Here is a 22978-nt window from a genome sequence, read left to right on the forward strand (position 1 = left end):
GAGACAGAGAAGGGACGCATTTCTCAGGTGGGTTTCTGGGAGAGAGCTGATGCCATTAGCAAGGAAGGAAAGGTGGGGCGCGAAGCAGTCAGTTAGAGGGCAAGTTTGATAAATTCAGTCTAGGACAGAAGTGCAAATAATAGGTGAGAAGTGAGAGGTAGGAATTTAGGGAAGAGGATGGAAGGCCTAGGGTGGATGGAGATGAGCTGCGTGGAGCTTGCAGGCAAGAGGGTGATATCTGACAGCAGCATTTCAAATGCAGTGAGGGCATGAAGTTAGCTTCCTTCCTTAAACAAACTTTCTAAAAGAAATTCCATAAGGCATAATCCTCATAAAATGCATTTGCAAGGGAGAGCACTGAGAAAAACACACTCAATGATCTGCTTGGCATCCTTCTCGGAAACTTCTTCACTGTTTGGATCCAGAAGTATTTTCTCTTCGGTTTCCTGCCGGCTGGACTCTTCTTCCTCATCCTGGGGAAGGAACAAAAATACAAAGATCTGGGGGAGATTCCATTTTAGCAAGGGGATCTCTATTAACTGGCATTTTCTAAAAAGAAGATTAGAGTCACAAACGAAGTAAATACAATGAAGAGAAGAGGTAAATTGCTCAACCAGGTAATGCAAACCACTCCATTGCTGTTAATACCTGTGAATGAGAAAACAAAGGAACCTCTGAGCATCCCCTAGGACCCACGTATAAATATGTGAAAACCAGGAAAGATGGATATTTAACCACTGTTTGATTATCACAGAGTCCTGTAGACTGTATCTGCTCTCCCTTCCTTCATGGTACTCTATATTATCCTTCTCAAGTCAGACTTTGGAGATCTTGGAACCCTCCTCACAGCACGCACTCATTGCTATGCCAGTGGGCCATCGATGGTCCCACATGCCTTCACAGCTGAGGGCCTGCAGTGGTGAGCACACTGCTTCACCTGTGCGCCTCTGGCCAATTCACATCACACATTTTGAATATTTCAATGGACAATGTCAAGAACTTGGCAACTCCTGGCTGGGTACTATATTCTGCTGACCTGTTTGAAAGCTTCACTAGGAATTCATTACATACATTACTAAGCACTCATGTTGAAGGTGAAATCTTTCTAGAAGCTCCAGTAGAATTTCCTCTAAAAACAGATTTAAAAACAAAAATCCTTGCCTAGAAATCTTGGATGAAAAAATATAATGGACATGATATTAATGCTAAAAATCAAAACAATGAAAACAGATCATTGAGGCACAGGGGGTACACTGAGGAATCAGCACATTTCTTTCATTTTTCAGATGAGGACATGACTCAGCCCAAGTGGCAGACCTGAGGCGAGGACCCATGTCTTAGGATCCCAAGGTCACAGTTCACCCTATTGCTGACTGAGCTGTCTGCAGCTGTGAGTCTAATGGGGACACCTGGGGGTTAAGAGCCTACTTTTATCTCCATTTCTCCCCAGGTCTCTTACTTGATGAGAATTCTTCTGAGGGTTTTTTTTTTTTTAATGGGCATATTTATCCAGGTAAACAAAAAAAAAAATTTAAATTGATTTTGTAAACTTCAAATATCTCAAATAAAGAGTTGCCTGTTAAAAATAATGGCATGACCCAAAGTATTTGCTTTTTAATGGTATGGTTTTTAAAAAACATAACTTTTATTATTGTTCCTCTTTGTGAAAGCAATGTGTCCATAGACAATTAATTTAGAAAACACATTTCCTCAAATTAGTAGAAAATAACAATTGTCTTAACATTCTGGTGAGTTATTATTGGCAATGCTGCCTTGCCAGGGCCACGGCCTCTGTGCCATGGTGCTCTTTGCACTAAGTGTGTTTATACTGGGAAACATCGGGTTTAGTGACTACACACTAACAACACTCTCATAAAAGAGATAAAAATCTTTTCATCTTCCTATTTGTAATAATAAAGCATTTTGCAGTTGATCTAAAAAATACCTTCACTTTCTTTTCTTTCTATTAAAATATCCAAGTTATCATTTTAGGTCCAAGATAGATTAAGTATTCCTTCCAAGAGACTGAGAAATGTGCTTCTCTTTGGTTAACAAGTATATCCCAAGATTCAAACAAGAATCACATTTAAAAAGAAACCAAGAGGATCAATAAACTCATTAAACCAAGCCCACATTGCCCTTTTCATCTGTTTCCAGACTTTCAACTTCAAATAGACTCTGAGGCCTAAAGGACTTCAGAAATATTTAGGCAGCTCACCCTCAGTGTTAGCCGCTTGGAGGCACAGGATTGCCTTTCCCAGTGTAACCCATCTTTCGTTCACCCCAGAAGACCTGCCCACTATCTCCTATTTAATGTCAGCTTCTCTTTTCTTGGTTCTAAATAAATTTAGAATTTGCCAAGTTTCCCCTTTGGCCAGGAGCCCCAACAAGGTCAGTGTACTGTTAGGCTGGTGCCAGCCAAGCTTTGGCAAATTGTCAGCCTCAGCCACCTGAAGGCCAGCGCTGGCAGAAGAAATGACAGAAGGACACAGAGACAGAGAGCAATTTCTTCATCCATAAACATTCAAATCAAGAAACACCAGAGAGGGCCTCCCTGGTGGTGCAAGGGGTTAAGCACCACATCATGAAGCAATTCGCAGCCTCTGCAGCACGAGTTCGATCCCTGGCCAGCCAGGGAGCAACCCACATGGCGAAGCAGACCTCTCTTGTCTTGCCCGCTGCTCCCCTCAGCAGTGTATTTCACTCAGTCTGCCTGTTCTGTTCCCCACTCTGTCTCTGGTGAATCCTCTCACTCCCCGTATCTCTGGCCTGTACCCTGGCTCTTGTATGCAAAAATAAATAGATCTTTTTTTAAAAAAAAAAGAAACTCCAAAGAGAAAGACATACATACCTCCTCCTCATAATCAGAATCACTCTCTTCACTGTCCGATCTAGGGGCAACTTCATAACTAAAGGAAAAGGCATAGAGAAGAAGGGGCTTAAAGCTTTAATTTAGAAAACAATATATACATGTGACTTAATGAGCATTGTTCTATGCACAAATGACAGATGCAGGTAACAACTTCAAGCACTTCCTCAAAGGTCCTGCTGTTTGAGTCCCAAGATTTAACAAGGACCAAAAAACCTAAAAAAGCACAAACACCAACAGTTCTGTTTTAATGTCGTACCCAGGATTCATTTCCAACCAGGCATCCAGCTGACTTGCTTTGGGTGCTTCTGGCCCGAACAGGACCTTGCCGGTTTCCGTGTGAGTCACTTTAACAGGGAGGTCACTCATCTGACTGCTCTCATCTATAGGCTGAAGAGAGGAAAAAAACATATCACTGCTTGGCGTTAACAAGTTCTCCCACTTTTGAGCTGGATGTTTTTCAGCTTTTGGCCACTCAGGATCTGAAGCCTTTTCTGTGACTGGAAATTTCACCATCTAGAGTCTTGATGGGAAGTAGAAGTCCACCTATTACAGAAATGGAAAGCACCTGCTCCCCTTGCAGCTCAGTTGCAGGCACAGGTGCTAAGCACTACTGGGTGGACACACTCACTCAGCAAAGAACTAGGAGCGAAAAGCTCAAGAATGTGAAGACTAACAGACACACAAGTGGAAGGGCAGACCACAGTCGTGGCCAATACACTGGAAGTGGCCATGTCAAGCTCCTGCTTACTGCCAGAGCTAGCCACAGCCTCACTGCCCAGCTGTAGAGCATAGTATGTGGGGTAGCCCTGAGTTAGGTCACCAATCTTCAGGCTGCCTAATAAGCTATCCAATATCAGATAAATGCAGTCTCTTCCTACTCAGACCAGAGTTGTTTTTTGTCATTTGCAACTAAATGTCCCCAGCCTCCAAATAATACCACTTCATGGCCTCCCTAGATAAAAACTATTACAATGTCCTGGTTTCAGCGAGAAGAGCGAAAGGAACAGTTATCATAATTTGTATAATCTCATTAATGGCTGGTTTGGCTTCCGTAGGACCATTTTCTTTAATCCCAAACCAAACTACCAGGTTATCCAGCACACCCACTGGTACCTGTGAATGTGGTAGGAAAAAAGCTCTTCTCCTTTAAAATCTGAAGAATTAATGCAGACTGAACTGAAGTTCACGATTAGACTCTCTGAAAAATGGTTTGCTCAGAAAATTAAGAGAACAAATGAAATTGCAGAGGCTGGGTTTAACCTATTGTAGAGAACAAATTGTTTTAAAAGGCTTAAAAATGGGGTAATCCTATGCAAATGAATGCTACTGATTACAGGGTGACTCTTCTCCTCAGAGCAGACCCCTAGGTGAGACATTTACTTAGAAATGTTGGGTTTGTGAGTAGTTCCAGTTATCTAGCTCCTTAAAAGTAATAAAATTCATTATTTAGATAATTCATTAATTCCAAAGACTTTTTCTAAATTATTCTTAGTTGAACGTTACAACAAAATGACAGGAAAAATGGCAGACTGTAGGTTATCTTCAACATCTCATTGGAAGTGACCAAAAAAAAAAAAAAAAAAAAAGGTACTTTCCCCCTCAACAAAGCATTGTGAGAAACAATTTATTAGTGATTATACATAAAAGTTATCTTTTAAATGAGAAAAGGCTTTTTCCAGACTGTCTTTGTTTTTTCCTGGGATGTGTGCTAAAGAAAAGGCTGTGAGCACCATTACTTTACAGGCCAAGATGATGCTACTTCCTCATTAATTTAAAAGGTCATTTTTTTGCTCACAAGATAGAGAAGGAAATCTACCCTTCGTCATCATCTCCATTGGAAAAAATCATATTCCTTTGCCTTGAACTATTATAATACAGCTGGCTTTATTGCTTATGTCATGCCTCAAAGAAAATTGGGAATCACTGTAGCTGGAATTAGAACCTTGGCAAAAGCACTGAATGAGCACAGCAGAGTGTAATAAGAACATTATTTCAAAACAAACCAAGCAAGATGTCCACTTTGCCAACTTCAGCAAACACAATACACATGTGTTAAGATTAAAAGAGAAGGGCCTTCCCTGGTGGCGCAGCGGTTGAGCGCTGGGTTGCGAGGCTGTCCGCAGCCTCTGCAGCACCGATTGGATCCCCGGCCACCGGGGAGGTCCCCCCCCCACACACACACAAAGATTAAAAGAGAAAAAAAAGGTGTATGTCACAATCCCAAGATCAGTAGCTAATTTTCTCAAGAGCTAATAAGAGATAAGAGCGCTATCACACTAACACATTAAATCCCTCCCTGTATGCTTGTTAATTACAGATCCATGCGAGGCATGCCTAGGTAAGGCTGGGCTTTCACAAATAAGAGGTGTTTCTAAGTGCTCTAATATATAGGGTTCATCCCCCATAACAGCCCCCTGAGAGTTTCTTACACATTAGACATTTATCCCCTTCCTTTCTTTCCTTGTGATGGATTATAGTGGTTAAGCAACATTTATTGTTCGAGAGGTTTCTGCCTAAATAGTGACTTCAGCCTTTTATCTGCACCCAGGTTGCTGACATTCACAGCACATCTCACAGGCACAGTGGTTCTGGGATGGGAAGCGGGGAGCCTCCATTCTCCCCAACCCTCCAACCAGGTTGATCAGATCTGTAGGAGGAAACGTAGTTTGAAAGGGCTCCCTTTCCCTCTTGCTCTGGGCTGTCTCCTCATGGGAACCATTGGCAAAGAATCGGTTTTTCAGGGGAAAAAAAATCCAATAAATATAGTCTCCTGACTCAGAAGAATACTGGAAATAGGAGGAAATAAAATTGAAGAATATGCTGATGCATCATCCGTAAAGAGAAACTATACTGTAAGCCTACAGAAAGTGTCAAGAAATTAGTTAACAAAAAGTATAAATTTTTTGGCATATGGAGTTTTATAATTTCAAACCAGGTCATATATTTTGTTTCTATATAATTTATCAGGCAAATGTAATTATAGCATTACTTTGGACTCTTAAACAGTCTATGTATCCAGAAGCATATGCTTATGTGTGCACAGAAAATTTGAAAAGGTACACAAAAAACTTAATTTCAGTTGATTGGCAGTCTGAGATGGAAACAGGTTACTTTACAGTGTATTCCTTTTATATGATTCTAATTTTCTATTATGCAAATGTACTACTATTTTACTTAAAAATGAACAGCTGAGTAAAAATAAAATCAACATACACAGAGAATGGTGCTGCAAGGTCAGGGGGTGGGGGGCATGTGATTCAGCAGAACACAGCGGAATTGGGTGCGAACTTTCTTACCTCTCCATCTGGTCCCAGGGCAGATTCTCCTCCCTCCGCATTCTCCTCAGCCTTCTGCAAAACAACAATGTCAAATATTACTTGTGAACCAGGAAATGGATGCAGGAAGGCCTTTGTGCTGGCTCTGCTATGCAGCAGCATTTCCCTCCCTATTTCTCCTCCTCATCTACAAAGCTCAAGTACTGATGCCTCTTACTTTTATTTTTCTTTACTATCTAAGGCAAAGGGTATGATTTATTAGCAACTTGCAGAGAGTTATTTAAAGTTGGGTATGAGCCAAGGCCCACACCCTAGAGATTTGTGGACTGTGTCTTCTAGGACTCAAACAGCTTAAGACATGGAAACGTCGAGAGAGGTCAGCATCTGCAATGTTCTTCCCACATTTGGTATCATGAAGAGGAATCCTGACATCATTAGCTCAACTTTCCTATTCCCTTAGCAAGTTTTCCCTGGTGGCCTAGAGGTTAAGTCTCAGAGCTATTACCTTTGTGGCCTTAGTTCAATCCTGGGCCAGGCGGCTAACCCACATGGACAGCAGACCTCTGTGTCTCAACCAGTGTATTTCAGTAAATCTGCCTGCTCTACTCCCCACTCTGTCTCTGGTGAATTCTCTCACCCCCCACAACTTTGGCCTACACTCCAGTTCTTCTATGCATAAATACATAAAAAATAAATCTTTAAAACAAAAAAGAATAAACTCTTAACTGGGCTTGGGTCACAAAAATACAAAAGAAACAAATGATTCCGTGAGTTGTCTAGATGTTTTGCATTCTGCCTAGTTGGCGTCTATAGTATACAGCAGGTATAAGGGGAAATTTGAAGCAGATATTGTGATGTCATGAAAAAAAATCTGTCATCCACCATTTCTTAAATATTTTTATGTCATACCCTATTAAGATCTGTGGGCCACAAAAACAGCTTAAATGAAAAGCTAAGATTATGTCACATTTTATATTTACCTATGAGAATTTCAACTGTACTACACACAAAAATAGTTTAAAATTTCTTACATTTAATAACAGCCCCTTTGACAAGGAAATCCTTAATATCATCTCTACAGAATCCTTATATTAAGGTTATAGCTAGAAAGCAACACTATTTTTGTTTTGTACAATGAGGTGAAAAAAACCAACTTTAGTCATTTCCTTTACTAAGACATTTAAGAAAATGAGGTTCCTCCCCTGAGCCCCTTAACTAATTAAAAAATATATAATAATACAGAATCAATATTAACTCCACTTTGTTTGCTTAAGGCATCGAATGTACAATACCTTTCACTTTTCAAGGAAGTAACTCAATTGTCTCCTGACGAAACAGCTTTTACATAAAATGTTTAATGCTTAAAATCCAGTCTTTTGTCCAGAATGAAAAGCTGTTCCCAAAAGTGTTAGAAGTTTTTGAAATTATTTTATAATTTTCTTATTAAAAAATGCATGTAGGTAGCCGGCAGAAACTTTGGTTACGATTTCCCAAGAGTGAAATTTCCTGTTTATGCCAGCCCAGAGTGAAAATGTTTACAAAGTCAAAAAGAAGTGATGGACATCAAAGAGTTCCCGGCTCCCATGTCCAGAGAACAATGACAGAAAAGCCCAGAAAAGAAATCCTCCCTGCTACCAGTCCCTCAAGCTCTCATTTTTGGAATGCTCAGACTCTATACTCAGGCGACTATTTTAATTAATGAGAGAAAGTCAATTAATCCCACCATTCTTTCCACACAAATCAGAAATAAGTCACAAATTTGGCCAACAAAGAAAATCAAGTGAGACAATGAGTAAGCCAATTTCCAATATCTAGCTAGTGGAAATGGATCACCACTTCAATGAATAGTACATTAAAAAGCTTGAAGGACCATAAATTATAGAATCAAAGCTATTCTAAAGGACATATTCTATGAATATGCCTCTGCGTAGCTAGAGTGTTATCTGAAAACCACCTTACAATCAAGCTTTTCCATTACTTAAAATCCTTAAACTGATTTTTAAAATTCCATTAGGCATTAGATTTGAGATGCAATGTAATATTAGATTTCAAAAACCTGGTTCTGGAATTTGAAGACCCAGGTTTGAATCCCTGATCTGTTACTGTATAGCAGAGAATTTAGTTATTGATCTTGAGCAAATGGTCTCTATGACTTGGTCTCCCCTCTGCAAAACAGGGACAGTGACAGTCCCAATCTCACAGGGCCACCACAGTAAGATGACTATTTCAATACATATACTCCAATATTATATGAAATATATACAGTCCCCAAGTAAAAGAGGGTATTCTTTTGTGTCCATAAGGCTGGCTATAGCATTGTTTGCAAACCACTTCATAAAGCTACGAGGTCAGTGTATGTACTTAGCATACACTCAATGAATTATTATTGTAATTAGGTGTCAATATATTTGCAAGTCATAAAATATTTGAGAAGATGAAAACATAATTCCTCCTTAAAGTAGCACTCTCTGAGACTTAGCACTCTCTGAGACCTCTCTTGCATGTCCTATACTTACACCTAATTCTGCCATGTTATTCTATGAGGTGGAAGCTAGGTGGCAGTCTACCCCAAGGGCAGGAGGGGTCACAGTCTCCCATCATGCTCTGGTTTCTTTCAAGGTGATGAAGGTCTCTGGTTGGTGTGCTTTCACATTGCAGGTTCTCATTAAACTGGTGCTTTATCCTCCCCTAAACTACCCTCCAAAGCCCCTTCCCTTTTATTGCTTCATAATAATGCCAAGCAGATTGTGATTGGCGGTACCATTTGAGCTAACCTTGGACAGTTCCTTAGCACCTGTTGTAATGACCTGATGCTGATGTGACAGTTGCCACCATGTCCCCTGCCACCTGAAGGTGTTTTAAATAGTTATCTATATCATGTGATTGCAAACACATCGTCTATCAATATTACCAGTTGATGCCTGAGCTTACAAAAATTGATTAAAAAACAAAACAAATTAATAAAAAGACAATTTGGGTTCCCAATTCCCAAGTCAATGTCAATTCTATACTTTCCATTTAGGAATGTCCAGAGACAAAGCCAGGGGCGTGGTTACCCATCTTCCTTGCAGACGCAGCAATATGAACAAAAGTCAGCGACAGAGGCAAGGAGGGAAAGGAATCTCTACATAGGAAAATCCCGTGTAAGCGAAACTCAAGAATAGACTTCAAAAGGGGCACTTTATATAGATTACCACAACAATGCTATGAACAGCCTCATTTTATAAAAAACAAACCAAAAAAATTCTATAAAAGATATTTTACAATCTCTATTATGAAGTGAATGCACTTCATGCCTTAACAGGTGTAGTTATAATATGCTAAAACAACACTCAAATGTGCTGGTATCTTAAAGACTCATTCTGCCTGGATGGAAACCTAAGTGCTCAGAAACCACTTCAGTTATTTTTACTGAGCGTTAAGATAGGTGATAAGGCAATAAAAAACACTCAAGAATATCAAATTAACAGGCAATTGCATATTACTTTGGTCATGCCATGCAGAAAAAAACAATTCCAACACTTTGACATATGTAAACTGGTCAGTACAGCTAAGCAGGACTTTGATCCAAACTTCTAATCTCACCCATTTTGATACTGAGCTAATCAATTAAATCTAATCATTGTGGCATTGCATTCACCTACCTTTACAATTGTTGATACATAAAAAATGCCCAGAATTACCTTAGAGTCTTTCCTTCACCTATGAAAATTTCCTTCCGGAGGAAAGTTGCAATAAACTATATCATCTTTGGGGAAAACACAAGCAATAAAAGCATTGAGAAGAATCAATTTAAAAACCTGAATTTAAAAAATATCAGAACATTGCTATATTGCATTTGATGCTTTTTTCACCAAAAATTACACAAAAGGTTTTTCTGATTTTCAACATCTAAAAAAGCTATAAAAACATTCCTATAACTATATTGATTAATATCTTACTATAGAAGAATGTTTTTCCTTCCAAAATACCCCATTTCTGAGATTTACTTATAATAGTGGTTGATGAGAGAGAATAAAAGAACTTTCAGAAAAAACAAACACACAAACAAACAAACTCTACATAAAAAAGGTAGTTGCCACCACATTCTCCTGGGTTTTTTTTTTTTTAATATTTAAAGAACAGGTTTATTGGGGAAAGGGACAGAAGAATAAAGGACACTTGTATAGACACAGGCGGGCAGGAAGAGCTGCCTTGAAGGGGCAGGTTTGCTAAGAGGTCTGCATGGTTGCAGGCAGGTGGCCTTGAGGAGAGTGGCCTCCACTGAAGGAGGTCAGTGAAGGGAAGTCCCGGCAGGTACAGGTCATGGGCAGGCAGGAGGCTGCTGCCCTGCACAGGGAGAGAGTTGGTGAAGAGGTACCTGCACAGTCACAGGTGGGCAGTGGGAGTGCTGCCCCGAGCCTGCTCTCTCCTGGGGATTCTTTGAGTATTTTCCCATAGGTGTCAGGGGTTTCTGAAAAATATCTCAAATAAATAACAAGGGCAAAGCTCTGCTGTATACATTCTATTGAAAGTTTTGGAAGAGGGAATTGAATAGTTATTTTCACCCTGAAGTCAATAGTTCAGGGAGTTGAACCCTTGAAATGACCAGATAGCTACGCCTTAGGATGTGAGGGGGAGAGGGGTTTGCATGGGCTCCTAACCATAGCCTAAAGGAAAAACACACCTTCTCACCTGCAAGAAATGCTTTATTATCATCAGGAGCTATTGTAAATTAGAGGCAAGTAATTATAAATTTTTCTTTGTAGGAGCTGGGGAGGGAGGTGGTACACAAAGTCCATCAAAAGTAATAAATCCTTCTTTTCCTCCGGTATGCCTCAATAGTCAAGAAATTATTACTTTCCTAAAAGTCATTCTTCCTAATAATAGCCCACTGATCCTCAACTAGGAACAAAAAGTGGCCTTTGATTTACTCAGTATCACAGAGAATATGCAATAAGGAGGGGAATGGTGATTAAAAAAAAAAACAAACTTATAACTACATTTGGCAATCGCAAAACTATAGTTTTATCAGAGACTTGCTTGATAAAAGAACTTATAGTTACTGGCACTTATTATGATGGGGAGCATTCTAAATGCTTTAGGTAAACTTCCCTATGTAATCCTAAATAAATCTGTTCCTCCTGCCTTCTTATAGATCAAGAGCCTGAAGTACTAAGTAATGAAATGATCTTAATGAAATATATGATCAAACTAGCATGATATGTTTTTTTATTTAGTTATGAATTTAACAGATTGCATGCTAACATGATTTGGCCAGTGGTCTAATTTTCTAACATAACATGTTCAATCCTATTTGCAAATACCCTGGTGGCTTTATCTATCCCCATTCCCATTTTCGTCCCCTAGCCACCCAGTAGATGTCAGAGGATAATCACAGGCAGAGGATGGAGAACCCAAGGTCATGCTGAATGGACATAATAGCACACTTCTGCCATCACAGTCACAGACTGCTTTCACATAATTAGGTATTTCAATACTTTGAAAATTACTCCTCCACTAATATGTAAGTAGATACATATAGTTTACCTCTTTTTCTTCCATATCAAGGGCATTAATGGAAAACAAGGCTGAGAAAGAGAAGTTTCAGATTTATAAATGTTTACTTCATAGAAATGGCTCTGATGCTGAGAAAAGAAAATTAAACAAGGTCATGACAGGTTAAAGGAAACCCTCCGTATTAGTCACCACCAACAAGAAAACATAATAAACTCCCCAAGGTAAAAGAAAGCCTTCTCTGCTACACTGGGGTCAGTTTTCAAAAATTATTCACTAGCTTAATATAAAGTAAAAAATATTTCTTTTCAATTAAATCACAAGGCAAATTGCACTCATCTCTAAGAACAGGTTTCTTAGAGCATTTGTATCTTAGTTGTCCTATAAGTGTCCCTGCTAGTCAAAGCTATTAGTTCACTGGGGTAAAGGTTTTCTCAAAGTCAATATGTATTGATGCCTTTCTAATTAAGAAAACAACTGCAGAAAGGTCCAGCATAATTTTCCATTCTATGGGAACGTGTGGAAAGGGACAGTACAGGATTTTTAAGCTTCCAGACTTAGTTTCTTTCCCCGACAGAGAAGCTGGAACAAGCAACTCTCAATCATTCACTCTAATGGAGGAGAGACGAACTACAGATAATCCAAAGGGTCAAATAATCAGCTTTTGCAAGCATCTGTTTTCTTTGCACTTGAATAAAGGTGCATCTGGAATTGGGTAACTCACTCTGAACTAAGTCTTAAAGCCCCGTGAAAGAGAAAGCTTTTAGGAAGGACTAGGAAGTGGCCAAGCTTCTCTCCTCCTTCTTTACCCAATTTTTTCCAGCAAAGTGACCCAGGAAAGAAATATAGTCTCCCCTCCTTAGTTCTGCTGAGAGCAGCGAGTGCCCAAATGCTGGGCCAATGAGAGCATGCCAGGGAGGCAATAGAAGGTGATTATAAAGTAATGATTCCACAAATTCAGTCATGTGCCATAGTCCAAGGAAGATGCCCAGAGATCCACCAGGCAGACTGGAGCTGTGTGCATATTTATTAATTGCTTGCCAGAAAATCAGGCCCTACTGCCAATCTTCCTTCACAGTTTTCATCACAGTTTATAATTATATATTTAGGTACACTCTTGATTAATGTCTGTCTGTCTCTCTGATTAATTTAGAGATAGCAAGAGTGTTTTTCTTCACCACTGCACTGTATCCTCAGCATCTAGTACACTAACTCAACAGTAAGTGTTCAGTTAATATTTGTTGAGTGAATACATAAAATAGAAAGAATAAATGCTACTGGCAAACACGAAGACAAGAATGTCAAGGTAGAGAGTCAACCGATAGATCATACAGAATTGGCGGCAGCACGTGAAATATCGTGACAGGTTTCTGCTTTGTATAAATTAACACTAAAACAAAGGCATACTCATTATTCCTCAGTAATCTATCTTTCTTTGCTTATGATGATATAACAATCTAATACCACTGCAAGAATCTATTAATTATAAAACAGAAGCTCAAATCTGGGCCATTAGTTTTCAGTTGTAAAGAAATGTAGAATATGAATGTTAGCTCCGAAAACACTAATGGTGAGATTTTGTGATTACCTTTGCAAAATGTACCCCTGACTAGGAAAAACTAAAACTGCCATTTCATGGTGTCCACATATGGAATATGAAGGAATTGTATCTGTTTGCCTATACGATCTTTACTTGCTCTGAAAATGTCTTTTTTTTTTTAATGTTCGAGATTGGGAGCTAGAATTTGGAAAGTCTATAATGCAACCTTGACAAGAAAATGAGGTATTTCTCACCAACGAAATGTCTAATTCTAAGCCCTGAGTCATCCCTTGTTCCCGTTCACAATAAAGGAAGCTATCGTATACTAAAGAAATCAGGTGCAAGGAGGGGCCTTCTCAATCATTTATTCCTCCTCCTTAATTAGGAAATAGGTATGAGAATTCAGGAGCCATGAAATTAATTATTTTTTGGGAAATCATTTTGTTCAGTTATTTATGCTGAGAATAAATGATTAAATGCTACCAATCCTCAATCTCAGATGAAAAATTCCTGTTGATGTCTGTACCTCACCCAATCAAAATGTACCATGAAAATAAAATATCAACCAAGAACGAAATTACCAGACTACTTAAGTCTCAAAAAGGCTCTAAATTCACAGGGCTACATTCAGGTTACCCTTGAATTGAGATATAGCTGCAGAGTAGAGCTTCTAAATCTTACCCTTCATTTCTTATGATAATAAAGGTATTTTACCTATATCTATTATTTTCTGTAATTACCTAAACCCTTACCTGCACACTATCTTAGCATGACACCAGAGCAGCCTGTCTGAATGGGCAATTTTGGCATTGTCACCTGTCCAAATAAAAAGGATAAAGTACATTCCAAAAGCATCCCAAAGCTATCTCTGATGCCTTCCATGGGCTTCTTTCAATCTATATGTTGCATTTTCTTTTCTTCCTAATATGTATCCCAGTTTTAACTCAACAGTCCCTTGCCATGCTGGCATTAATTATACTTCAACAAACACCTATTTGCTTTTTTTAAATTTTTTTAAATATTTATTTATGCATACAAGAACTGGGGTACAGGCCAGAGGTGCAGGGGGTAAGAGGATTCACCAGAGACAGAGTGGGGAACAGAACAGGCAGATTGAGTGAAATACACTGCTGAGGGGAGCAGTGGGCAAGACAGGAGAGGTCTGCTGCGCCACGTGGGTAGCTCCCTGGCTGGGGGATGGAACTCGTGCTACAGTGGCTGCGGACAGCACCATAGGTTGTGTCTTAACCCCTTGCACCAGCAGGAAGGTCCACAAACACCTATTTGTATCTAAGTTTTTCCTTTCCCGATTGACCAGATGTATTTATTATTTAAATACTGCATGAAACAATGGAAATAGAAACTGAATTGTTTCAGTTTAGTAGACCGTACCAATTATGTCCTTATCTCCAATGTAGTGTCTAGTATCCCTAATCAACTCTCAAATGCCATACCCATTTATATAAGCAATGTTTGCAATTCAATCACCTAAACCTTCTATTAGTGTGATAAAGAGTATTTATTAAAGAGCAATACAGGTTTTAAACTGACCCCTGACTACACCCAACTAAGCCACCACCAATCACTACTACCTTCTTCCTTCTCCTCCTCTTTTTCTTCTCTTTGGCTGCTTGGGCTTGCTTGTGCTCCCAAACCAGGTTGGTCAGGTTGGCCACATACTCATCAGTCTGCTGCAGAAGGTAAGCTAAACGCCTGTCTTTCTTTTGATCAATCAGTTTTCTATAGCCTTCTTCATCTTCAGCCTATTAAGAAAAACAAGAGAATGCTCAGAGCATATTCAAACTTTGCAAACACTCCAGATCCCACTCATCCCTCTCCTTGATTGTCTGTTTGTCAACAGGTGGGGAACACAGCAAACAGAGTGAGCCAGGCTGCAGGAGGGATTGGGAGAGCACATGGTCCAGCAGGGCCTATGTCCCAGAATATGGCGTTCAGGGAAAAGTCAGGCCACTAGGCTATACTACTAATGTTACCTGAAGGAACACTTTGAGTTCACTCTTTGTCCTTCTGCGTTTCCTTAACTACACAAAAAATGTTAATGTTTGACAATTCACCATCTGAAGCTTATTTTCAACTTTGAATTCTGGAAATTTTCATGTGTAATCACAATTAAAGAGACTAGTTTAATATCTCAAATTATAATACAAAGCAATGAAAATTAACTCATGATGACTCCTGTTTCATGGCTACTCTCCCCCAGTACCTCTTCTGCCCCAATCCCAAACTGAGTCGTCCTGAAGCACATTCCAGACATAGCCTTTCATTCGTAAGTATTTCAATAAGTACTTCTAAAGGAATCAAATGGGCTTTGAACAAATTAACTTCATATGCTTAAGGATTACAAACACTGTGGTTTATCGGAAAGGTCAAATTTGGGGAATTTTTGTCATGGTCAGGACTAAAACATGGGCCTAGGTTAAGTCTGATATTGTGAAGTAATAAAACTGATACAACGATCTCCACCTCCACTTTCCATAAAGCAACATTATGAGTTTAAAGGGAATAAAATCCTGATGTATTCTAAGCCATTAAAAGAAATCATTTTATATGTTCCAATAAAAGGATGTTTCAAAAATATTTTCCTTATGTGATGCAGGATAAAAGGAACACGCCACACAATCTTCAAGAGGCACCTCCATTGCATAAAAGTGTAGGAACCTCAGTCCACGGGTGTCACTCCAGTGTTTACCCAAATGACAGCAGTCTCGTCACTCAGTCTAGCTGCTGTCTGCCCCATGGATGAGCATGAACCTCAAATGCTATTATAACTCTAATTGCTTTTGGTTATGGTTGATCTCACTTGAAGAAAGAGTGATAAAAAACTCCAGTTTCTCTGTTATCTGTATATTCCATCATTTAATTGCAAAAATTAATGATTTGCAAATGCCTAATCATTAGTGTCAAACCAATCTGTTACTGAAGTTCTAATATAGTTTCACTTCAGTTGAATCAGACAAATTTGACTGCTTATTGTTCAAACTGCTATAAAATGGTCTTTGACTAGTTAGAAATCTCTTGGACAGTCCCCTCCCTCACTAAAAGGAGAGGGAGGCTGGGCAGGATGGTTTAGATTTAGTAGTACTTGGACACAGAGCCATTTAAAATATGGTGTTTACTCTCTGTAATCCAAAAAAAATTAATGAAAATAAAATGCAACTATAATACCAGTGAAGAAGACAGTGTCATTTGGAATTTTTCCAGAGACATAATTATGGGTTGAGGCTAACGACTTTACCTTCATCTAGAACTCGGGCATTCTGTCCCAGATAGAATCTGCAGGTCATTATAGATCACACACACTTTTCTAAAATCCACGGTGAGCTCCGAGGCCCAATTCTAAAAATAAATGGTCAATAAAACCAAATATGCAGGCGGCCAACAATATAAACCAATCCCTTCTGGTGTTTATAAGCCATTAAAAAATACCAGTGCAAATGTAATGATTCGTGAATAGCCTTTGACAATAACATGGCTAAAACCAAAAAAGCAACATTTCAAAATTAACTCAAAAGTCACTTCTTACATCGTTAGAGAAAAAAATTCTGCCATTAAAAATAAAGCATCAGAGATTTCAAAAAGAGACCCTTCCCAGATTCTAAGACACAACTTAGAGATATTCATTCAAAACAACCTGTGTCATTAGTCTTAAAGAGGCAATATTTTTAAAAGAACCTGCTTTTTCTATCCTTTCCAGTCTGATTATCAAAACTCCTGCATACATAGTACCCGCCTTTGTATGAAGTTATAATCTGATCAGCATTGCCACCCTAGGACATAAAAATACTATAATCATCTGTTGTAGCTTATATTCGTGGCATTGCATTGTCTGGTGCTTTTACTTTGTCCCCATGAAGTTCAAGGGACATATTAATATATTTGATATGCAGCTTTTGCTTTCTCCTTCTACTATGGCGTATTTAATATTCTCAGTGCAGATGTAGGTGAAGGCAGCATTTTCCTGGGTTTCTGGAGGCAGACCACTTACCATTAATCTCCTCATTCTCTCCTTTTCGATCCGCTCTGTCTCTTTCTTCTGCTCCCTTTCTGTGTTGGCATGCCAAGTAGCCACTGCTTTGGAGAGCTTCTGGATCTTTCCAGCCACAGACCTATGGTACTCCTTAAAATCTTTTGCATGTTGCAAAATACTGTTCAGGTATTCCTAAAGAGAACAAAGGGAGTATAGAAGGATACAGAAAATCCATTTTCCAATGTTATTGGAGCCTTAACTGAAGTGCAAGAAAACTTTTAGTGTGTATTTAACAACAGCAGGAGTCTAGGATCTATTTTGGGATAGGTGCCCTGTTAAGTCTCCATAGCTAAAGTGAGGAGCAGGGGACTGGTGAGAAACAATGTCCTCTCAAAGTTTGTTTTGAGGCCAGCCTGCAGAAAAAGAGCCTTCTAGACCTTGGGGGTGTGGCTACTGAAAATGAAAAGATCAGAGATCAAGAGAGTCCTACAAAATGGTGATAATAAAATTTAAAGGAAGTCACTCTCAAGCATACCTGAGGGAAACTGGTGTTTCCAGTGAGAATCACATTAAAAGAGTAATGTTTCTTCTGTGTGAGTAGACACCAGTTTATATGAAGCTAAAACTGCCATACATAATTTGTACCCATTTTTTAAATAAGGGAGGGGAAATGTGTATCCTTATTTACACTAAAATCTAACATTTTTTCAAAACAAAACCAAGGGACTAAATTAAGCACAGAAAAACAAACCAAATTTATAGCATTATGACACAAAATCAAATCCCACATCAAAATATTTCCAAACCCCTCGGAAGGAATGTTTTAAAATATCTGCTCCTGTGAAACCTTCAGCTGGGTCCTTCGAAGAGCCCAGGATACTATATTTACATTTGTTATAAAAATAACTGTTTGCTCACTTCTTTCCTTTTCCAAGTTCCCTCTCCCCAGGATTTAGCTCTAAGAAACCTGCTTAGGTCCTCCCACCTAGCAGCTTCCAATGAATTGTCAATATGACACCTGACTGGAACCAAGAAAGCAGTTCCTACCCTTCATTCTGCTCTTGCCCAGTATGGCCCCGGGCATGTCTCCCACTTACCGTTCTTGGCCTAAGTTTTCTGTAAAGTGATGTGGTGGGACTATGTGAGCCCCAAAGAACCTTCCTGTTCTGTAAGGTCTCTACCTCCCACAGTGGTACATTTTTTAGTCTTCTGACCCCATCCAATGGCTTAGTCGGGCATTTCTGTGCCCAAGAGGGCATGAAAAGCCCAGACTAGGTACCTGGTGCTTCTGCCGGCGCTTCCTCTCCTGCTCAATCTTCTGCTGCTTCTCCAGTTTCTCTGTCATACGGGCCTCCCGAAGGGTCTGGCGCTTGCTCCGTTTGTAAGCTTTGGAGTTGAGAGCGGTCTCCAGGGTCGTGTCCCTTCGCATGCAGGCCACCACCTCCTGTCTTAGCTGTCAAGAGGGAGGCAGGTAAAGAGCCTCCCCAAACAGAGGCCAGATTCCTGAGCCCTGCCCTTCTGTCAGCTCCATTTAGTGGAGCAGACTGGGAAGTCTACAGGTTTCTCAAGCAGATTTGGCTTTTTGGTAAATTTAGCACTAAATCATGCTAAATGTATGCAGTACCTTCAACAGTGGTGTAAGTTTTCCTTCCAAATAATTCAAATAAAAAGCAATGATAGCATTATAACACTGAAAAAAATTAATAGATATTGCCCTGGCTTTTAAATAAATGGATTCATTCTATTTAATTACCCTAATGATATTAAGTAGTTAATAAGCTTTTTAATTTTTTTTACTTATTTTAAATGCCATACTAACATTCTCTTTGTGTTTAAAGATTAACTTTAATGATGCTTTGGCAAAAAGAATAAAAGAATTTCTTCTTGTACATGTACAGTAGCAGCAGAGACTCAAACAATGGTAATTCAGTTTCACATAAAAGATGGGAAATAGCAGTTTGCCTTCCTCCCACTCCTGAAAAAATGTTGTTCTTTGCTCTATATTTAAATTTTATACTATATCATGGACATCTTTTAGATTATCATAAGTTTAATACTTTATCCATATTGCATGTTATATGGTGGTACATTCAAATCACAACTCAAGTGAGTCTGAAATCAGCATCAATTATAGTTTCTTCTGAGATAACAGCTTTTTCAGTAATATCAAACAAGAATCTAAGACAGTGCAGCATAATGAAGCTAGTTTGAATATAATCTTATTCTTACAAATACACTTGGTTAGTATTCATTTAACAAAATATATCTAACATCTAAACAATGCATTTTATAAAGTTACCTATCGAAGAAGTAAATAGCACTCAAAAGAATTTTCTTTTCTTTTTCTCTTTTAAGTTAAATTCTAATTTATTCTCACAATCTATGACCTAGTAGCACCCAGTCATCACTGATGCCTTCTTATGATGTTATAACTAATAAGGCAAGTATACTCCCAAGTTCATATGACAACAGCAAGTGGGGTGGTCTTGTGATTTTAGTCACATCCTCAAACAGACCAAGTCATGCAATTCAATACTTCAAAACTACTTTCATTCATTAATAATTCATTTTTGCATGCCCCGAGACCTTAACCAAACAAACCCATCTGACTGGCAGTGAAGCATTTCTTTTCCTTTTGGTTAAGTGAGGCAGTCTGCAGAACACTTGGTCCACAAGACAAAACACACCAAAGTGAAAATTAGCTCCACTTCATTCTACTTGTCTACTGACCTAGCAATTACAAAATAGATCTTTGTGTTAGCTTTTATTAATCAGCAACTGCTAAGAAACATAGCAGAACAATAGATAATAATCAACTGATTAGTCAATATGTGGCCTATTGTGATCAAATACCCCAAACTCAGGTTTCGGCGAATAAATCGATGGTTACAGAACAGCTTTCTGTATTTCTATAAATGATACATTATTAATTCAGTAGCAAGATTATCACATTCGCTTAAATTATTTTCATAGCCATGACTAGTTTTACATTTGTGCTTACAAGTTGTGATCTACCACCTCTTTCCTTGGAAGCCTAAAGGCAAACACTAACTATCCCATTTGTTCTCAAGGTTTTATCCATATGGTAATAAAATACCATACTTCTGACTTTGTAAACCATAACATAGGAGGAAAAAAAAGTCTCTGATCTACAGGAAAAAAAATGGAGAAATAAGCAGTTTATCTTCATTACTTTGAGTTCCCTGGTGATTTAAAAGATACACTATACCACTTAGTTTATATCTTTATAATAATAAAGACGAGATTTAAGGAACACACTCTGGAACAGTTATATTTATTTCCTACACCTCATATTCGCTGGGCAAAAGGTATTACCTGACGCTGGAAATTGAGTAACCGAAGTGCTTTCAGTTCCACAGTTGCTTTGGTTCGTAAATCTGGTGGCAAAGAGCCAGGTAGATTTTCCAGTTCTTGTATCCTATGAGCTATGCGAGCCTGAAGTCTAAAGGAGATAATAAAATGGAGGAAGGGGGGGAATTTAGAAATATACATGATAACTTTGTCTTAAATGATCAACAACCATCTTAGACTTAAGTTCATGGTAAAACATATTCTAGACACTGAGAGCCAATTTCTGTTACCCAACCAAATTTTGTGATGTTAAGCAGAGAAAAGCTACCTTTGCATTAGTGCAGACAGGTGCTGTGTGTGCGTGAACTTTCGGGTTTTCTACATAACCTTTCTCACACCCATCAAGGAAGGCTCATGACTCTCTAGGAGGTAAAACAAGCACCATTGCTCCCTCTGAATAGAGAGAGAAAATGAGAGGCAGGAAAATCTGACTGGCTCCCAAATGCTCAGCCAGCCAGAGCACATAGCTGAGGAGACAAAGTTTTCTAACTTCTAACTGTATCCTACGGCAGTGAGGAGGCCATTTGCCCTCCTTCCCAAGATGCTGCTGACGAAGGCCCATAGAGCTGAGTGAATAAGAGCAGTTTTAGGTGCTGAGGCCACAGAAATCAGCCAACCCCAAAACATTCAGAGAGAGCCCTGCCAACCACAACCACTTCCTCTACGAGCAGTGCTTAGTTGAGAAAAGAAAAGGCAAATTTGGCAATTTTAAAAATCAGGTTTGGAGCAGTAGTAAAGAGTAAAGTAAACTATTTAAAAATGAAGAGTTTTTAGAAAAGGATGGCTGGGGATTCTCATTTTAGAAACCATAAAAAATATTACTGTGAGGACTTCCTCATAATAAATGCTGAAAATAAAAGACATTTTTCTTTATCCATTCAGACTACTATTACTGTTATCCATATAAACTCTGGGTTTTAGAGTTCACCTGGATCCTATTCTTATAAATAATTATGTGCTCTTTAAATCTATTTTTAGAATGATCTCGCTCTCAACTTGGGGCAAAACTGTCTTAAACAATCTTCAACAAAGAAAGGATAGTAATAAAAAAAAGCAATAGACTAACATTGCACTAAGTTAGGTACATTTAATACATAATCTTATTTAATTATTTCTCTTCCTCCCGCTTTACTTACACACACACACACACACACACACACGCCACAAGGGAAATGCTATAGCGGTTCCACTTTACTGAGGAGAAAACTGAAGTTTGGAGATCTGATGTACAAACAGACACAGAGCTAACAGAGGAGGGACTAGAGATTGGAACCCTCATTTGCCAGACACCAAAACCACTGCCAATGATACTGCAGACAGTTAAAAATATACATTGTAATGAGAACATTCCTGAAACTCAGTCCTGAAAGTTGATAATTAAAGATTTTGTTAAAAACTAATACTATCAGTTCTTATGATTCTTCATAGTAAGACCTTTTGTGGCTTAGATGCTACAAAGTATCTTAATATCAATACTTCATATACCCAAATAGCAAAATGACTGCTCTCTTCAATAAAACTACTTATTTGCTTTGAAAAAGAAATGAAAAAACATCTTTTTCAAAACTTAAAAAATTATATAGTAAGAAATGTATCATTTTTCATTGTCTTCACTAAAAATAATATTATGACAGATACCTGTTTTATTTGGTAGATATATGTTGTTAATTCTAATTTACTAAGCAATTTACCATCAAAATGTGTTATTACTAGTAGTATCATTGTTACCAGGCTGTTATTTCAACACTGCCTACCCATACAAATAACAGCACTTTTCAGTGGCTTAGCCAAGCAGCATAAAAATGTTTGTTAATGCAAATGCCAATAGTAAACTTTTTTTATATTAATTTTTTTATTTTTACATCATTGTTCATTTTTAAACAATATTTGCTTCCCCCCACCCCCTCAGGTGTAGTTCCCATAGGGTTTCCTTTGCCAATGCACCCATGCACCATCACCTCAGTCCCCTGTGCTCCTCCCTCCCTCCCTCCCTCTGATCCCTCTCCCTCCTCCTCCCCTGCAGTATGACTCTGATTTATAATCGTCCGTTTTTGCCTTGTGTTTTGTACTGTTATTATTTTTTTACACTGATGTCTTATTTGGTTTCCCTATATTCCTGCTATAAGTGAAACCATCCGATATTTTTCTTTTTCCTTCTGGCTTATTTCACTGAGTGTAATTCCTTCTAGCTCCATCCATGTTGCTGTGAATGGCATGAGTTTATCTTTTTTGATTGCTGAATAATATTCCATTGTGTATATATAGCACATCTTTTTGATCCAGTCATCTATTTTTGGGCATTTGGGTTGTTTCCAGGTTTTACCTATTGTCAATAGTGCTGAAATAAACATAAGGGTACAGGTGTTCTTTTGAACCAATGTTTTTGTGTCCTTTGGGTAGATCCTTAGTAGTGGAATTGCCAGGCCATATGGTAG

At 38.6% G+C, this 22978-nt stretch overlaps 1 protein-coding gene across 4 annotated transcripts in view; it reads right to left on the bottom strand.

Annotated features, from left to right (window-relative positions):
• SMARCA2 (SWI/SNF related BAF chromatin remodeling complex subunit ATPase 2) overlaps positions 1-22978 on the bottom strand; it is a gene marked incomplete at both ends in the record, with an annotated part of 161983 nt that overhangs the window by 114914 nt on the left and 24091 nt on the right. For all 4 annotated transcript variants that reach the window (XM_084239029.1, XM_084239028.1, XM_084239027.1 and 1 more), the window contains 8 exons: positions 373-473; positions 2852-2909; positions 3129-3259; positions 6169-6222; positions 14776-14946; positions 17190-17363; positions 18451-18624; positions 20508-20634. In XM_084239029.1, the coding sequence (XP_084095155.1) occupies positions 373-473; positions 2852-2909; positions 3129-3259; positions 6169-6222; positions 14776-14946; positions 17190-17363; positions 18451-18624; positions 20508-20634 (990 nt within the window). The remainder of the gene's footprint in view (positions 1-372; positions 474-2851; positions 2910-3128; positions 3260-6168; positions 6223-14775; positions 14947-17189; positions 17364-18450; positions 18625-20507; positions 20635-22978) is intronic.

Source organism: Talpa europaea (assembly GCF_964194135.1).
Source record: "Talpa europaea genome assembly, chromosome: 7".
In the NCBI taxonomy this organism is placed as follows: Eukaryota; Metazoa; Chordata; class Mammalia; order Eulipotyphla; family Talpidae; genus Talpa; species Talpa europaea.